Raw genomic sequence first — 14,620 nt, 5'->3', positions numbered from 1 at the left:
GTTTTAATCGAACTCTGCCTATAAGTCAATACGTATAACAAATTCTTAGCCCTTGAGCTTCCAATTAAGGAAAATTTTCCATTTATTTGCAGCCCATTGGAAGCGCTATGGAAAGGATTATATTCGTGCATAAAATTGCAGAGCGAATAATTTATTGGAACAATTTTCAATAGATATTCACAATATTATTATAAAACATGCTGATCGTTAAAACATGAAATTTTATAATACAAGATACACAAAAATGATAGATGAGAGAAGAAGTCTAAAACTGAAGTTAAAGCTATAATGCAGTGAATGTAATATCTATTTAGAAGATCCAAAGTCCAAGTCCAAATATATAATCAGCACTTGCGGTCATTCGCATTTATGCTTTATCATTTAGAGGAAAACTTCGAGAAGGCAATACCTCTTGAATAAAAATACAATATCGCCAAATAAATTAGTTTACTTAACGTGATTTCTACTTGGCCAGACGTATTTTACTTTACATCTATTAAAAATTATTTTTAAAACAGCTTTATAGAAATTTTCATAATGTTGCTTAAAATCTTGAAATTGGCATTAGCTTGAGTGTAAAATACGTCAAATTTTTTGTTCTCAGAAACTAAATTGAAATTGTATTCTTAAGCTGAAGCAAAAAAAAAACAGTTAAAAAAAAAATTATAACGCGTTTCCAGATGGCGAAATTCTATTGTTTCTCCGTTTATCCACTAAATATGTTAATGATCATATATTATAGAAATATTCTTTTATTTATTATTTTTTTTTTTTTATCTAATCTTGCTGTTGTCAGTGTAAGCATAAATATAAACTTGACAAATATTTACATTAAAGTAATTAATTAAAATTTTATTACACATATTAATTTTGACAACAGAAGAATTTTAAAATTCTAAAGTACTATATGAAAATTGATTTTATGTAACTGTATTAGTATTTTAAAAAATACAATTTCTCTGAAAAAACCAATCGAGTATCACAGATTTAAGGATCTATCAGATTCTTATCAGTTATTACTTTGTTAATGAAAATTCACATTTTTCTCAAAACCTCCATTTGTTATTGTAAATATTAATAATTTTTTTTATATTATATTATATTTTATATTATATTTCTTAAGTGTAAGATTTAAATAAATGTACTTTTCTAGTCTGATCATTATTTCTTAAATTATTATTTTAAATTAATTCTTATGTTTATTATAATAATAATCTGAATTCGTTAAGATAATATACGACACTGTAGCATTATCGGCAAAATAGCAGTAATTATTACTGTTTTTAACTTTAGTAGCCAAGTAATTTTATGAAAAAAATCTACTGACTTGTCGACTTTTACTTAAATTTTTAATTTAACAATAAAAAAAATGAAATAAATATTACATTCGTAGAGATCTATTTGAATTGTGTGATTTAATAATCAATTACTTTATATCTAAAATATTCAATAATAAATTTTCTTTTTTTCTAAATCATATTTTATTTCTCACTGTGCACATGAAAATTTACATAGGAATCGATAGACGTCCCTGATCTAAATTCTACAGTCTCTTTTCATAATTTATCATAAAAATAGTACTTTTACAAACTTTCATTCACATATTTTATTGTATTTTTATGAAACTTATTGGATAATTGATGTTTATGCGAATAATTGTGGAGGGTTTCAAAAGATTTGATTATTAAGGATATTTATCGGTATATTATATGCAGTATAATATAAAATATTGATTTTTCCGATGTTTTATTTCTAATATTTAAAGATTTGATAAAAAAGGAAAATCGAAGGAAAAAATTAAATGAACTAAGTTTATCTTTTTTTTTAATCCTGATTCGACATATTAATAATTCGAATAAAAATAATATTATTGAATACTGAAAAAATTTGTTTATTTTTATTATGTTTAATAATATAATAATGACAACCTTTTATATTTGAATACCAAAAAATATATAAAACATAAAACTAGTTATTAATTGTAGTACAAGAAGTAAATTTAATATTAAGTTTTTTTTCTTTTAAATGAACACTTACAGTTATTCAGTTACGTAGTTATAAATTCATAGGAAAATAATTCTTGAAAGAAAAAAAAACTTGAATCAACTTGAATCAATGATAAATTAATATTAAAATTATTTTAAACCAACTTTCTTCTTGTCAATTACAGATTTCTTTAATTATAGATTTTAATAGTACTTTAAAATAATAAACTTATAGAAAATTTAATTTCATATTATTAATAGTACTTTCGTTATCTTCAGCTTGTCTTAATCGACAAATAGTTCAAATCAACTGTTATAAAACTCTGAAATGTCAATGTGCAGATTAAAAAAAATCTAAGAGCATCTACATTGACCAATTATTGAATTTTTTAGTACTTTCTCTATTAAAAATTAATCATATCCGGATATCTTATTCATCTGTGTTATATTTATATTTGTTTGTAATATTATTCTTCAAATACCATCATAAGCATCAAAGAGGAGAAAATTTCCTAGAATTCTGTAAATCGTGGAAGACCTCCTTGACATCTTTCAGTATTTTTTTTCCTTATTATTATAGACAGCAAGTTACTAGAAAAAAAAATTTGTTAATCCTCGTTTACTGAGATCTCCTGTTCATTTTTAACTATTTGATGGAACAGTCACAAAGTTTTCGTAAGAAACTTTAAGACTCATTATATACACTTTACGATTTACTACATAAGACTTCTTAACACTAGCGAGTCCAACGATATTTAATTCAGCTTTAAGTGATTTTAAAACTTATTGCTTCAACAGATTTCTGACAAAGTTCATATTATTTTATCTATCTAGAACATTTCATGAAAGAATCGTCCTCTCTCTCTCTCTCTCTCCCCCTTACTATGTCTTTCTTCGATAGATAAATCAGAAAACTTTACTATTTATTAATAACACTGTAAACATTTAATTGATTGATAACATTTTTTATTATAAATTTAAAATAAATTATAATGAGTATTGTTAAAAAGTTATTAGCACAATAATTGTAAAGGCAAAATCTCACATTTTTTTCTATTTACATTTATTTGTATGTTTATAGAAAATCTTATAATTAATATTTTCAAAACTAATAGAGATCTTAGAAAATACCAACAACAAAAGTATTTCAATTTAAATATTTTTAATTAAACTTACAACGATTTATTGTTATTAGTATTCATACTGTAACTTTTGAATTTTCAGTGAATCGAAGTAGAGTTTTGATAATATATTTTTGATAACATTAGCTGAGCTTCTCAAACTAATATGATATAGTAAATTGAAAAACAATTAATTATTAAGAAATTTATGTGGCAAACTAATTTCTATTTTAAATAAATATTACGCTTATTTTACATTATATTATAATATATTAATATTTTGGAAAGCAAAAATTGATAAAAGCAAAAAGATGGAAGCAAGCGAAAGATGCGGCTTATAAATTATGTGGAAAAATCGACAGAAAATTTCGAAAACAGGGATATAGCAAGTTTTCTTGCAATAAATCTCTAGATATGAAATCTAGTAATAATTATCAATGTAAATATGATAGCTTTTAATTTTCTCATAATTATATATTTAAAAGAAATCTGCTTCGTTTTTACAAAGTTAATTATAAGATAAGACACATATCACCGTGCACTTTGACTGCAATAAAATAGTCTTTAAATATGATGATATTATGTTATAAAAATTATATCACTTAATGCAATATCGCAACTATTATTAAAATTAATTTTATTGATATTATAATACTTCTGCTTGGTTATAAGGGACTATTATATAAGAACACATTGTACGTCAATTACTTTAAACACGATAAATCAATTGGAAAATTTGGTTAAAGCGAGTCGTAAATATTAATGCATTTTAAACTATATGTCTTCTTTCTTACTTGCTTAACGTTTTAATGTAATAAGAGCTTTGTATGAGCAACAGTACAGTTAAAAAGTCACCAGTTAGAGTAATCATCGTCTTGTTTTTGATTCAGTTATATATGTGAATCAGAATAATTGAGCTACTGTAAAAATAATTACCAAAAATAATGAAATTAATAATAAAAGCATTATATCGATATTTTAAATAATATAATTATGACCAAACTAGTATTTAAAATAGTATTTAAATAATGTACTTCATTATCGTGATTATTTTTATGGCATACTACTACATTGCAAAATAGTATATAAACAATGTCAATTGTTAATTTAATAAAACTACTATTAATATAATGTTGACATTATTTTCTTTACTCCATTATCATGAAATTATTTATGAACAAAAATTTAAAAGTTTTTTCTTTTTATAAATTATACATAGATTTATCAATTATAAATGTCTATTATTATGAAAGCTGTAATACGCAATATAACTAAATTTTAATTGTTATTAATTCAAATTTCAGTTATTAACTAAATTTGAACCGCTGTACATAAATAATAATTAAAGCGAATTAAATATATGTGAAAATTCAATTCAATTATCAAAATATTTAAAAATCATGTTTTAGAATCATTTTAACTTAAAGATTTTACAGACTTCAGATATTATTAGTCCCTTTTCTAATAAATTTGCAACTAAATATATTAAAATATTTATATTAAGATTAGAAAATTTTTATAACAAATTAATTTAACGAAACTTTAAATAAAAAAATCGTCAAGTCGAAAATATTATCCTTAATAGAATACAAAAAGAATAATTAGCTCTGTCTTTCTTTGATGGTGATTGATAATTTAAACAAAGTTTAGTTTGTTTACTAAGAAACTAGTATTTCCAGTGCATAAAACGTATGTAATATATCTACATTTATAACCAACTAACATAATTATATGATATTTTAGCGCATTATTAACTGAACTATTAAGATAAATTTTATCTATTCTATAGAAATTAATTTTTTATTTATTTATTTTTTTTTTTTACTATTCTAATCGAAAACTCTTTCATGTTTACTCTAATTTGTTTAATCGACATAAAATTAATAAAAGAAATTACATAATGCCACTTTCACTTAATATAGATAGTTTTCTTTTTGTCGTAGTATCGAATTTGAACGAAAGATTTTATTTATGATACTAATTACATACATTTGCAAAATTTCCTACAATCCCATAAAGAACTTAGACATTTCAAGTTTCATTTGTAAGTTTTACTTTAACCCATGAGACACTTAAAATTTTGCGTGCGCATGAATTAAATGTTATTTATGACTGCACCAATTCCTAAAATAGTTCTAATTCCCTAGATTTAATAATTTACACTAGATTCAAAAATATTGTCAATATATCCATAATATAAACAATATTGCTTGCACAAGACCAACGCAAAATTTTAGAAGAATATTCCTTCAGTTTTATTCTAAGTGTAAAAAAGTAATATGAGACATTGGCAATATTAACGGAATAAATATTCCAACAAATGATAAAAAGCCAGTCTAGCAAGACAATTGACTACTTAACTTTATTATAATTACAAAGAAACTCATTACTGACTCAATCGATTTTTCGCAAATCCTGATTTTTCCTATACTTATTTTTACCAAAATAAGTAAATTATGAACTCGTAGTTTAACGAAATGAGATAGATTAACTTTTAACAATTATCAATAATAAATCAATTATGATGTTGAAAATTGTATAACATTAATAATGAACGTCGGTATATAAATTAATAATAATAGTAATTAGCAGCTAAATGTTATTCGGCAATAATTTCAAGTTCGATCGTAAAATATTTTTTCTAAACTTCTTTTGCACATTTTCGAAATTACAAATTTTAAAACTCATTTTTATACATTTATCCTGATAAGCAATTATTTTATACAATATAGAATTTTATTTATATTTATTTATACAATCTTTATTTATATATCTTTATTTATACAATAGAGAATGTATTCTCTAAATATTTCTATTATAAAAAATCTTTCGATAAATAACTTCCAACATCTTAGTATTACAGAAAATTTCCATGCCTTTAATATACAATCGAGTCTACATTATTTGAACTAGAAACTGAATATCGCCACGAATTATAGATTTTATATTTAAATGATAAATTGGATATTAATTCTGCTAAATGTTGCTAAAAGTAATAAATTCGTCGTTCAGAAACCATGCCAAATTATAATTCCATTCAGTAATTGCGCACTTAATATGCGCACGTATGCCGGTAGATTCAAGCTTATCTTTTATTTTGATGTCCAAATTTTTTTCTTGCAACTAAATTGTACACAATTAAGGTAAAATTATCGTATAAATAAAGTCGTCGAAAAATTCAAAAAATTTCAACATCAATAATCTCAGTATGAAAATTATTTAATTAATTAATTAATTAATTAATAAGAAAATTAATTTTTTATTAAGAATATAAATTTTTCTGTAACAGCAATCGTCCAGACTTAATTATATTATAAATAATTTTTTATAAATACTAGAAGTAAATAAGTAAAATAATCGTTATATATTTAATAAATTTTCTTATTTGCTTAATATATAATATCAAGCAGATATATGAGTAAATTAATTAGTTATTCTTTTGTTATTGTTTTATTGAACATTGTAATCATATTAAATTTATCTGTACTATTATATTAGAATAATAAAATAATAAAATCATGTAGGATGTAGGAAGTATGATGAAACACATAATATATAAGCAATAAGTGTAAATATATAGTCGCTATTTAATCTAATAATTAAATTATGTATATTAACTTTTAAGATTCAGAACTATATTATGATTAATAGTGAGAGTAAAATCATAATATGTCAATAATTTGCCGTAAAAGCATGTTGAAGTCGATACACATTACTTAATTGAGAAAGTATCAGATATTAAACAAGAAATACAAATATGTACATATGTACATATGTACTTAGTGAAATATATTGCCTCTACTATGTTTAGTTAATATTATCTCTATTATGTTTATAATGTTATTAACATTTTTTATACATTGAATCAAATGAGTAAATAATTAATATTAACTGCATATTCGAATAGAATTTTATGGGATCTTTATTTATGAATTTATTAAATATACTACGATTTATTTACAAAAACTTTTTGACTGTTTATCTAACGTTTTTAATAACGAAAAAGAATTTTTAACTTTAAATTAATTAAATTGCTACTTGTAACTTAGAATGTCTGCATAACTTTATTCTAAAACTAAGTAAATAAAAATGTTGAATTTTATAAATTTGTATGAATCGAGTCAAATGTTATTCATGCTGCACTGTTTAATTGACAGATCAAATTATTCATAAAAGAATAATTTTAAGACAATTTACTGGATCTTAGTGAACAACAATCGCAACTAATTAGAATGATATATGTAAGTATTATTTATATCCATTGATGAATATTATTTATAATGAAAATAGATTTTATCGTGAATGTTATGCAATTATTTTCATTGCTTAAATATTTTAACCCATCATAATATTTACCAAAAATTAATGGAAATATCGTGTTATTATTAGTCATTGTCTTCAAATAAATGATAAAAGAAACTTTGAAAATAGTATCGAATTAATATCATATGTAAAGGATCTTTCTAAATTCTAAAATGAATATCATTTTAACCAAATCAATATGCACGCATACAACTATGGCCTCCAGCACGCATAAACAAACTAAATAAATAAATTTTGAAGTTTTCATAATCATAACAGTAAATTTTACTATGAATGATATCTTAAAAGATTAATACACGTATGCAAATACCAATATTATCATATCTGTTGAGCGACAGCACTCAATTCTTCTTCAAAGTTTACTCTCTATTTAACAAGACAACGATAGATCATCTCAACACCTATAAGCTAAGCCTTGAACATCACGAGTTGGGAAGTTAGTTAAAGAGATAAAAGAAAAATCGGTATATTAGCTCTTGAGAATAAATACATCATTTTACTTTCAGAGCCTCGATATACTTACACATAATTGATATAATGGCGTACTTTGAATAATAAACTGATGCATTTGAGTCGTATGATGGGTTGAATTTTTTCAGTTTAATCTTGTGCACAAAACTATATAAAAAAAAAAAAAGAAAAAGAAAAAAAAATCAACAAAGAACTATTATATAGCTGCTATTAAATTAAATAATAACTCAAGTTCTTTCATAATTTTTGCCAATATAAATTACAAATTTTAAAGCGCATTTGCAATATATAAAAATATTAGCAATTCTCATTTAAATAATTTTATTATGATATTTAAAGGAAATTATTTCTTATATTCGTTTATTTAAATAAGTGACTAACGATATTTACAAAAAAGATCGTTCGAGAGAAGGAAAATCAGAATGATCGTTAATAGATGAGATTATTTATAAGATTAAATACAGCTTTCTTCCCTTTTCTGGATATCTCAGAGCTGAAGACAAAAAATCAAGAATTAATATCTCATAGACTCTCCATCATAAATGTTTTCAGGCTTCTTTTATTTCATTTTGATTTTTAATAGAAATAGAGTATGATATTTTTTTACGAGAGACTAATTATATTTATCTTTACAATTTCATCTATATTAATTACATTAAAAAAAAGACTACAATTTCTATTAAAATTAGAATTGTCAATTAAAATGCAAAAAAAATGAGCATATAGCATTTCTTTAAAAATTAGTGAGATTCGTCTATCAAATATTGATTTTCACTCCTATTTTAATATTAATTTTAAAATAAAGTGGAAAATTAATATAAATGTATAAAATTTTAAATATATAATCGAAACAAATACATAAGAGATACTTTCTCTCTTTCAAATGGACTTTAATATGGTTTTAAATAGAATTATTTTCAAGCTTCAACAGCTACAAATCGCTCAAGCATTTCATAAAAATTATAGTATCATGTCAAATGAAATTGCAAGCTCGACCTTTAATAATGAAAAAAAGAAAATTATTGCATAAATTGCCAATAAGTTAGACTGGCTCGTGAATAAATGGAGAAAATTTAAGTTTTATCATTTATTCAATTACGTACCGTAAAAGTGCCACGATATATTTTGTTAATTAGTCTTTATTAAATTAATAAGTTTGTAATACTTTATTATTATAAATCACTATTCAAAATTATATTTTGAAAATGGTCTTTTGAAAGATTAAAACTGTATGATGAAAAGGTCTTACATGCACATGTTTTTAAAACTTATCTCGTACCTTAATTTTAGTTAACCCAATGTTATTTTTATCATTGAACATATGAAAATTTCTGTAAATTATATTAAATTTATTGCCCAAGTTATTTGGAAAATCGCCAAGATTTACAGAACTAATGGTTGAAACTGAACGAATTTTCAAATACTAAATATCACATATCCACATATATATTCATTATTCTCCCATATTTTCCTACAATCAGCATAGATTTGAAAATATAATAAATGCGATTATATTTCTTGCGGGCCTATTTATTTATATTTCTCTCTAAAAGGTTTTTACCCATTAATATCAGGATACACATCATTAGCGCGAGTACGATAAATAGAAAGAAACCTTGAAAAAATCTTTAATCGTGTACTTGTTACTTAATCTATACATAATTATGGATTTAAATAAGTATCGTAAATTCATATTTTATGAAATAAGTGTAATGTGTATAATTTTACATATCCCATTAATTTGACACTTTTGCGGAAATATTATTTGCATATATTGATTGCTCATTACATATTATTAATTGTATAAATAAAATGTTCTAAAGCCCTAGTTTTTCAACGGATAATTTCAATACGAATATACAGAAAAACAATATATTCACTTAATCGGTATTCTCGAAAAAAAAAAAAAAAAAAAAAATTTTGGACAATTATTCATACAACTTCATTCGGATATATGCTAATTACATTCGTACTTAAAAAAGATTATTATATTCAACGATACCCACTTCGAATGTACATTTATGATTTCGCGCTCAAATGAGGAAAAAGAGCGCCACGAGAGTTCAATAACTGACTGAAAGCGCGCGCACACGTACACTTACAGGCAATTCTCTCGTATATAGAGACGAATTGTGTGCTCCGTACTAATTAACCGGACGAGCTAAAATACGAGCATTTAAGGAGCCGTCGTCGCGTAGGATTTGACTACAATTGAGAAAGTAAACGAACTGCATGCAGCAGCTGCACTCTTCGATGACATCAAGTCCGCAAAAATAGTGACTTTCTTTACTCCGCCTCATAATCAAGATTCGCCTTTTCAATTTCTCTCCCAAAGACGTTTTATTCGCGCGTAAGCCTCTTTACTGCTACTTTAACATCTTATGCAATGGGCTTCTTTTCTTTCTTTATTTTGCCATTGTATAAAATTTGTAATTCCCTGCGGGAGCTGTAATTTTAGAGGACATTTAGTAGTTTTTTAATGCATAAATTGCTTACAAACTCGAATAATCCCATCTCATCGTAAAGTATATTCAAAGTCATAGTTCACGTACAAAATTACACGCTGAGCTACATATCTCGTACTTTATACGCTAAAGAAGAAAAAAAAAAGCAACCAAAGGATAACTTACTACGTTTGAATAATTTAACAAACCTTCGAATAAATTTGTTAAGCTGAGCAAATGTTATGCGCGCCATTAATCAACGGTATTAACATTAACCGGCAATTAAAGGAGCGCAAAACACTTTTACAGTTCATTTAATAATTCTCGGTAATACAGAATTAAAAAATTAACAAACTCCTTCGGCCCATTTATGGAATAAAAAACTAAATATAAAGGGCTGACAACAGAGTTTGTATAGAAATATCTTTACATTAAGCGTAATACGTAACTTTGAATAGTACGAGCACGATATTCAACCCATACATTACTTAAATCTCTTTGAAGTTGAAGAAATAAATCGAGCATAGCTTTTTTATGTGGGAAAATGTAGATTTGTTGAACCATTTTCAGGAATAAAGAGAAACAGCGATGCCCACTTGTATTATACTTGATATTCGCATTGCCATTAAATTCAACATAATAACGCAGAAAATTCAATATATAAAATCCCAATCTTTTTATCGCCCCCCCCCCCCCCCCCTCCTCCCCCCGGCCTACATGTTTATCGCCATTCGCCCGGCCAATTACTATTATACCCTCATCGTTTCTATTATCTCCATTTATCGCTATCCTCTTCCTTTTGGCAGCCACACTCTCGCACTTGCCTCTCAATAATCCACTCCTATCCATCTCCCCTTTTGCCGTACATACACATAAGACATACACAAACCGCATTCTTTCGCGGCGCATTAAAGCCAAAAGGAATACGTCAGATACCGCGCGCGACGTCCATAACGAACTTCAACGGCAACCGCCTGCAATATTAATTACACGGCCCGTCGCGAATTAATTGCCCCCGTAATTCTTGATAAATCGTACGTATAGGACTCAATTTGAATTTATATGTATGCGTATAAAAAATTGAGTGCGCGAACAGAGTGATGAGATTATCTTCGAAACCGGCGATGCCGCGACGCTGTACGCATTCCATTATTCAGCACCACAAGCGGGACGACAAATCGGGCTCTTATGTCATATGTTACATACGTAATTAAAAAGAAAAAAAAAGAAGAAATAAAGCGAAACATAAAGGAACGAACAATCCAACAGTTTACAAAACAAAAAATTGTAATTTTATTGATGCACCGAATATGCATCAATGAATAGATGCAAGATATTTGTTACTGTTGAGTGTCTTTTCTTCTTAAAAGGTTGACAAAAATTGTGAAATACTGTAGACAATAATGTGATATGGACAGATTAATAAGTTAAATTGTAAGATAAATTCATTATATACATTGGATTAATAATGTTTAATTTATAGTTTATTATGAATTATATGATACCAATGTTCAATAAATCGTCGTTCTTTCGATCTCTCAACAAAAACGGTTGAATGAAGCTAATAAAGGATAATAAAATAGTGCAAACGATCGGTTATTAATTAAATCATACATCTATGTAAAAACCTTTTTTCGCAGCGCTTTGCACTAACAATTTGTCATTTACATTTATAACACTTGAATTTTTAAGAAAAGCCATATTTTTCAATAGTTTTACATCTATATCTTATACGTATACTTTTAAATCCATAATATATTATAATCATGTTCATGTTCACAATTGCAGTCGTAATTCATTATTTTAATTTATTATCGTCATACACATATAGAATCGAAGATTTTTTAGAACAAAAACTATGGATATTGAAACATTAATCATCATTATGATTTACCTAAAGTGCTCATTTCTTTCCTTGAATTACCGCTATTTGTTGCATTTAATAGCTAAATATCAACTAAATTAATGTCATTAAATCAATGTACTGTAGAATGTATTTAATTGTTATTTAATTTATCGTAGCACTTAATTATTTTATTATTAATGTATCTGAAGCAACTTGTACTTCCTCTTGAAGGAAATTTCACGGCTCGGTATTATGGCTTTTCGATATATGGATTTCAGGTTGAATTACGTAGTTCTTAAGTTATTTCATAACTAAGATGTATCAATTTGCACTACGGTTATTACCTAAACTTTACACTAATAATTAATTGATATGCTTAATAATATGGGAACATTTTTCTTTAATTCTATATATATATATATATAATAGATGAGTAGCACTTTATATATAATTCCATAAGGAAATATTCATTATTCCGCAATTTCTCTAACAATTAAAGAATTAACTGAAAAAGTTAACTACTGCGCAAGTATAAATGATAAACTAAAATAAATAAAGGTTCTATACTATCACTTTATTATAGAATATTTATAATCGAAATAAAAGTAAAAAATTCTTTTACGTGTCTATGTATTTAAAAAAAAAAGTACGTATTGAATAATTTCGTCATTGAAGTCGATTAAAATAACGTTCAATATTATATGATAAAAGAGCGTAGAATATTAGTGGATAACTAATATAAATAGAGAAAAAGTTATCATTCATAATGAAAAAAAAAAAAAAAAAAAAAAAAAAAAATTTAAACAAAATTGATCTCGGTTTTCTTGAAATTATATACGATGAAAAATATAACCAATTTCGCTACATCAATTATAACTTTATTACTCTAACTGCATTGATAATTTGTAAATACTCTAGTAAATAAAAATAAATATATATGTAAAGATGGAATATGTTTAAAAGGGGGAAAATGAAATATCATAAGCTAACGTAAGCGAGATATTTTTTTTTTCTCAACACTAAAATCAAAATTATTAACTAATTTGAAACTGCGAGTATTGCATTAATTTATTATCGATATACAGTAGATACATTTATAATAAAATGAAATTGACGTTTGTAATTTAACATGTACCGTTAGATCATAATTTCAGATAATTTTACCAGGATAAATATAATTATCATGTAGTTGCCTAATAATGTATCGTTAAACAGTATGTTTTTATGTAAATCTTATGCGATATATATCTGTTCGCCGTCTGTTTAGCGAAAGAAATATTTTACATTTACATTCATATGTTCCATGTCAGCACTCGGTCGCTCGTCAAATATTTCCGATTCCATTGAAATCCAAATGATGCGAAACTCGGGTAAATAACGTCCGAGAGAATATCATCCGCTAATCGATAACTGTCGCCAAGTAATAAAAATTAAACCATCGCCCAAACCGCCCGTACTTGAATGCAATCTGATATCTTGAATGAAAGGAAGGAAGGACAGAGAGCGCATGTTATCGATCGATATTACGGTGCACGCAACAGTAGGATCGTCTCCTCGGGCGATTCGCAACAAAGCCAACGATATAATCGATCGGCGCAATAAAATCTCGATAGGCCTAGAATGTGAAAGGTCTTAACCTGCGGTCCTGTTTATGTAGAAGTCGAATGCGGCTAGCGGCCCGTAGGTACTCGAGCACTGCGAGTCCCGGTGCTCGACCTTGATGCTCCATCCGGGTAGGGGACCCCTCGGGGCGCTCACCGCCCTCACGGCCATAAGGACGGCGGGCAGCAGTCGTGGGAGGCTCTGCTCGTGGTGGGGATCCGCGGGCGCTATCACAGCCAATTTCACGACACTCCTCTGCCGGATGCCGAAGCTCAGACCCGCGGCCAAGCTCGTCAGCATGAGGAGGCTGCACGCGCCCAACGCCCCCATCACCCTGCTGCTCCTCGATATCCTGCGAGAAGTTGATGATCGTTAGATGCTCGTTTGCCGAGAAAAGTGCTTTGGGGGAGGATGGCAGGATTTACGGGGTCGATAGTAAACTCGACATGAAGGGGTTATGCAACTGGTCTGGATTCCCATACACTAATAACATTTGATTCAAAATGTCAGAGATTGAATTACTGCGGCTTAGAAGCTGTGTTGTTATTTTAACGAGTATCTTTCGTCGAGAATAGGACGGTGGCGAGGGATTGTTGTGGAAAAAGGTAGACGATAAGCAGAATAGAGCAGCGGAGGCAACGATATATCATAGGATATTAATGCGACGCCCAGTGATTAACAAAATATTCTGACTTACTGGCTTTTATCTTTTACATTGTGAATTATGGACTTTCTCCGGACCGTACGTATTCGAGTTTTCTTTTTTTCTTTTTATTTTTTACGATGATTTTATTATAGTTCATGAGCCATTGATAAAGCACTAGTTGC

The 14,620-nt window shown here is 26.8% G+C and overlaps 1 protein-coding gene across 1 annotated transcript in view; it reads right to left on the bottom strand.

Annotated features, from left to right (window-relative positions):
* Positions 1–14,122, bottom strand: part of LOC105362022 (atrial natriuretic peptide receptor 1) — a 149,200-nt gene extending 135,078 nt beyond the window's left edge. The window contains exon 1 of the mRNA XM_011499347.1: positions 13,828–14,122. Within this exon, the coding sequence (XP_011497649.1) occupies positions 13,828–14,122 (295 nt within the window). The remainder of the gene's footprint in view (positions 1–13,827) is intronic.
* Positions 14,123–14,620: the final 498 nt, after the last annotated feature.

This window comes from Ceratosolen solmsi, unplaced genomic scaffold, assembly GCF_000503995.2.
Source record: "Ceratosolen solmsi marchali unplaced genomic scaffold, CerSol_1.0 scaffold2, whole genome shotgun sequence".
In the NCBI taxonomy this organism is placed as follows: Eukaryota; Metazoa; Arthropoda; class Insecta; order Hymenoptera; family Agaonidae; genus Ceratosolen; species Ceratosolen solmsi.
This window is presented reverse-complemented; position numbering and strand designations above follow the sequence as displayed.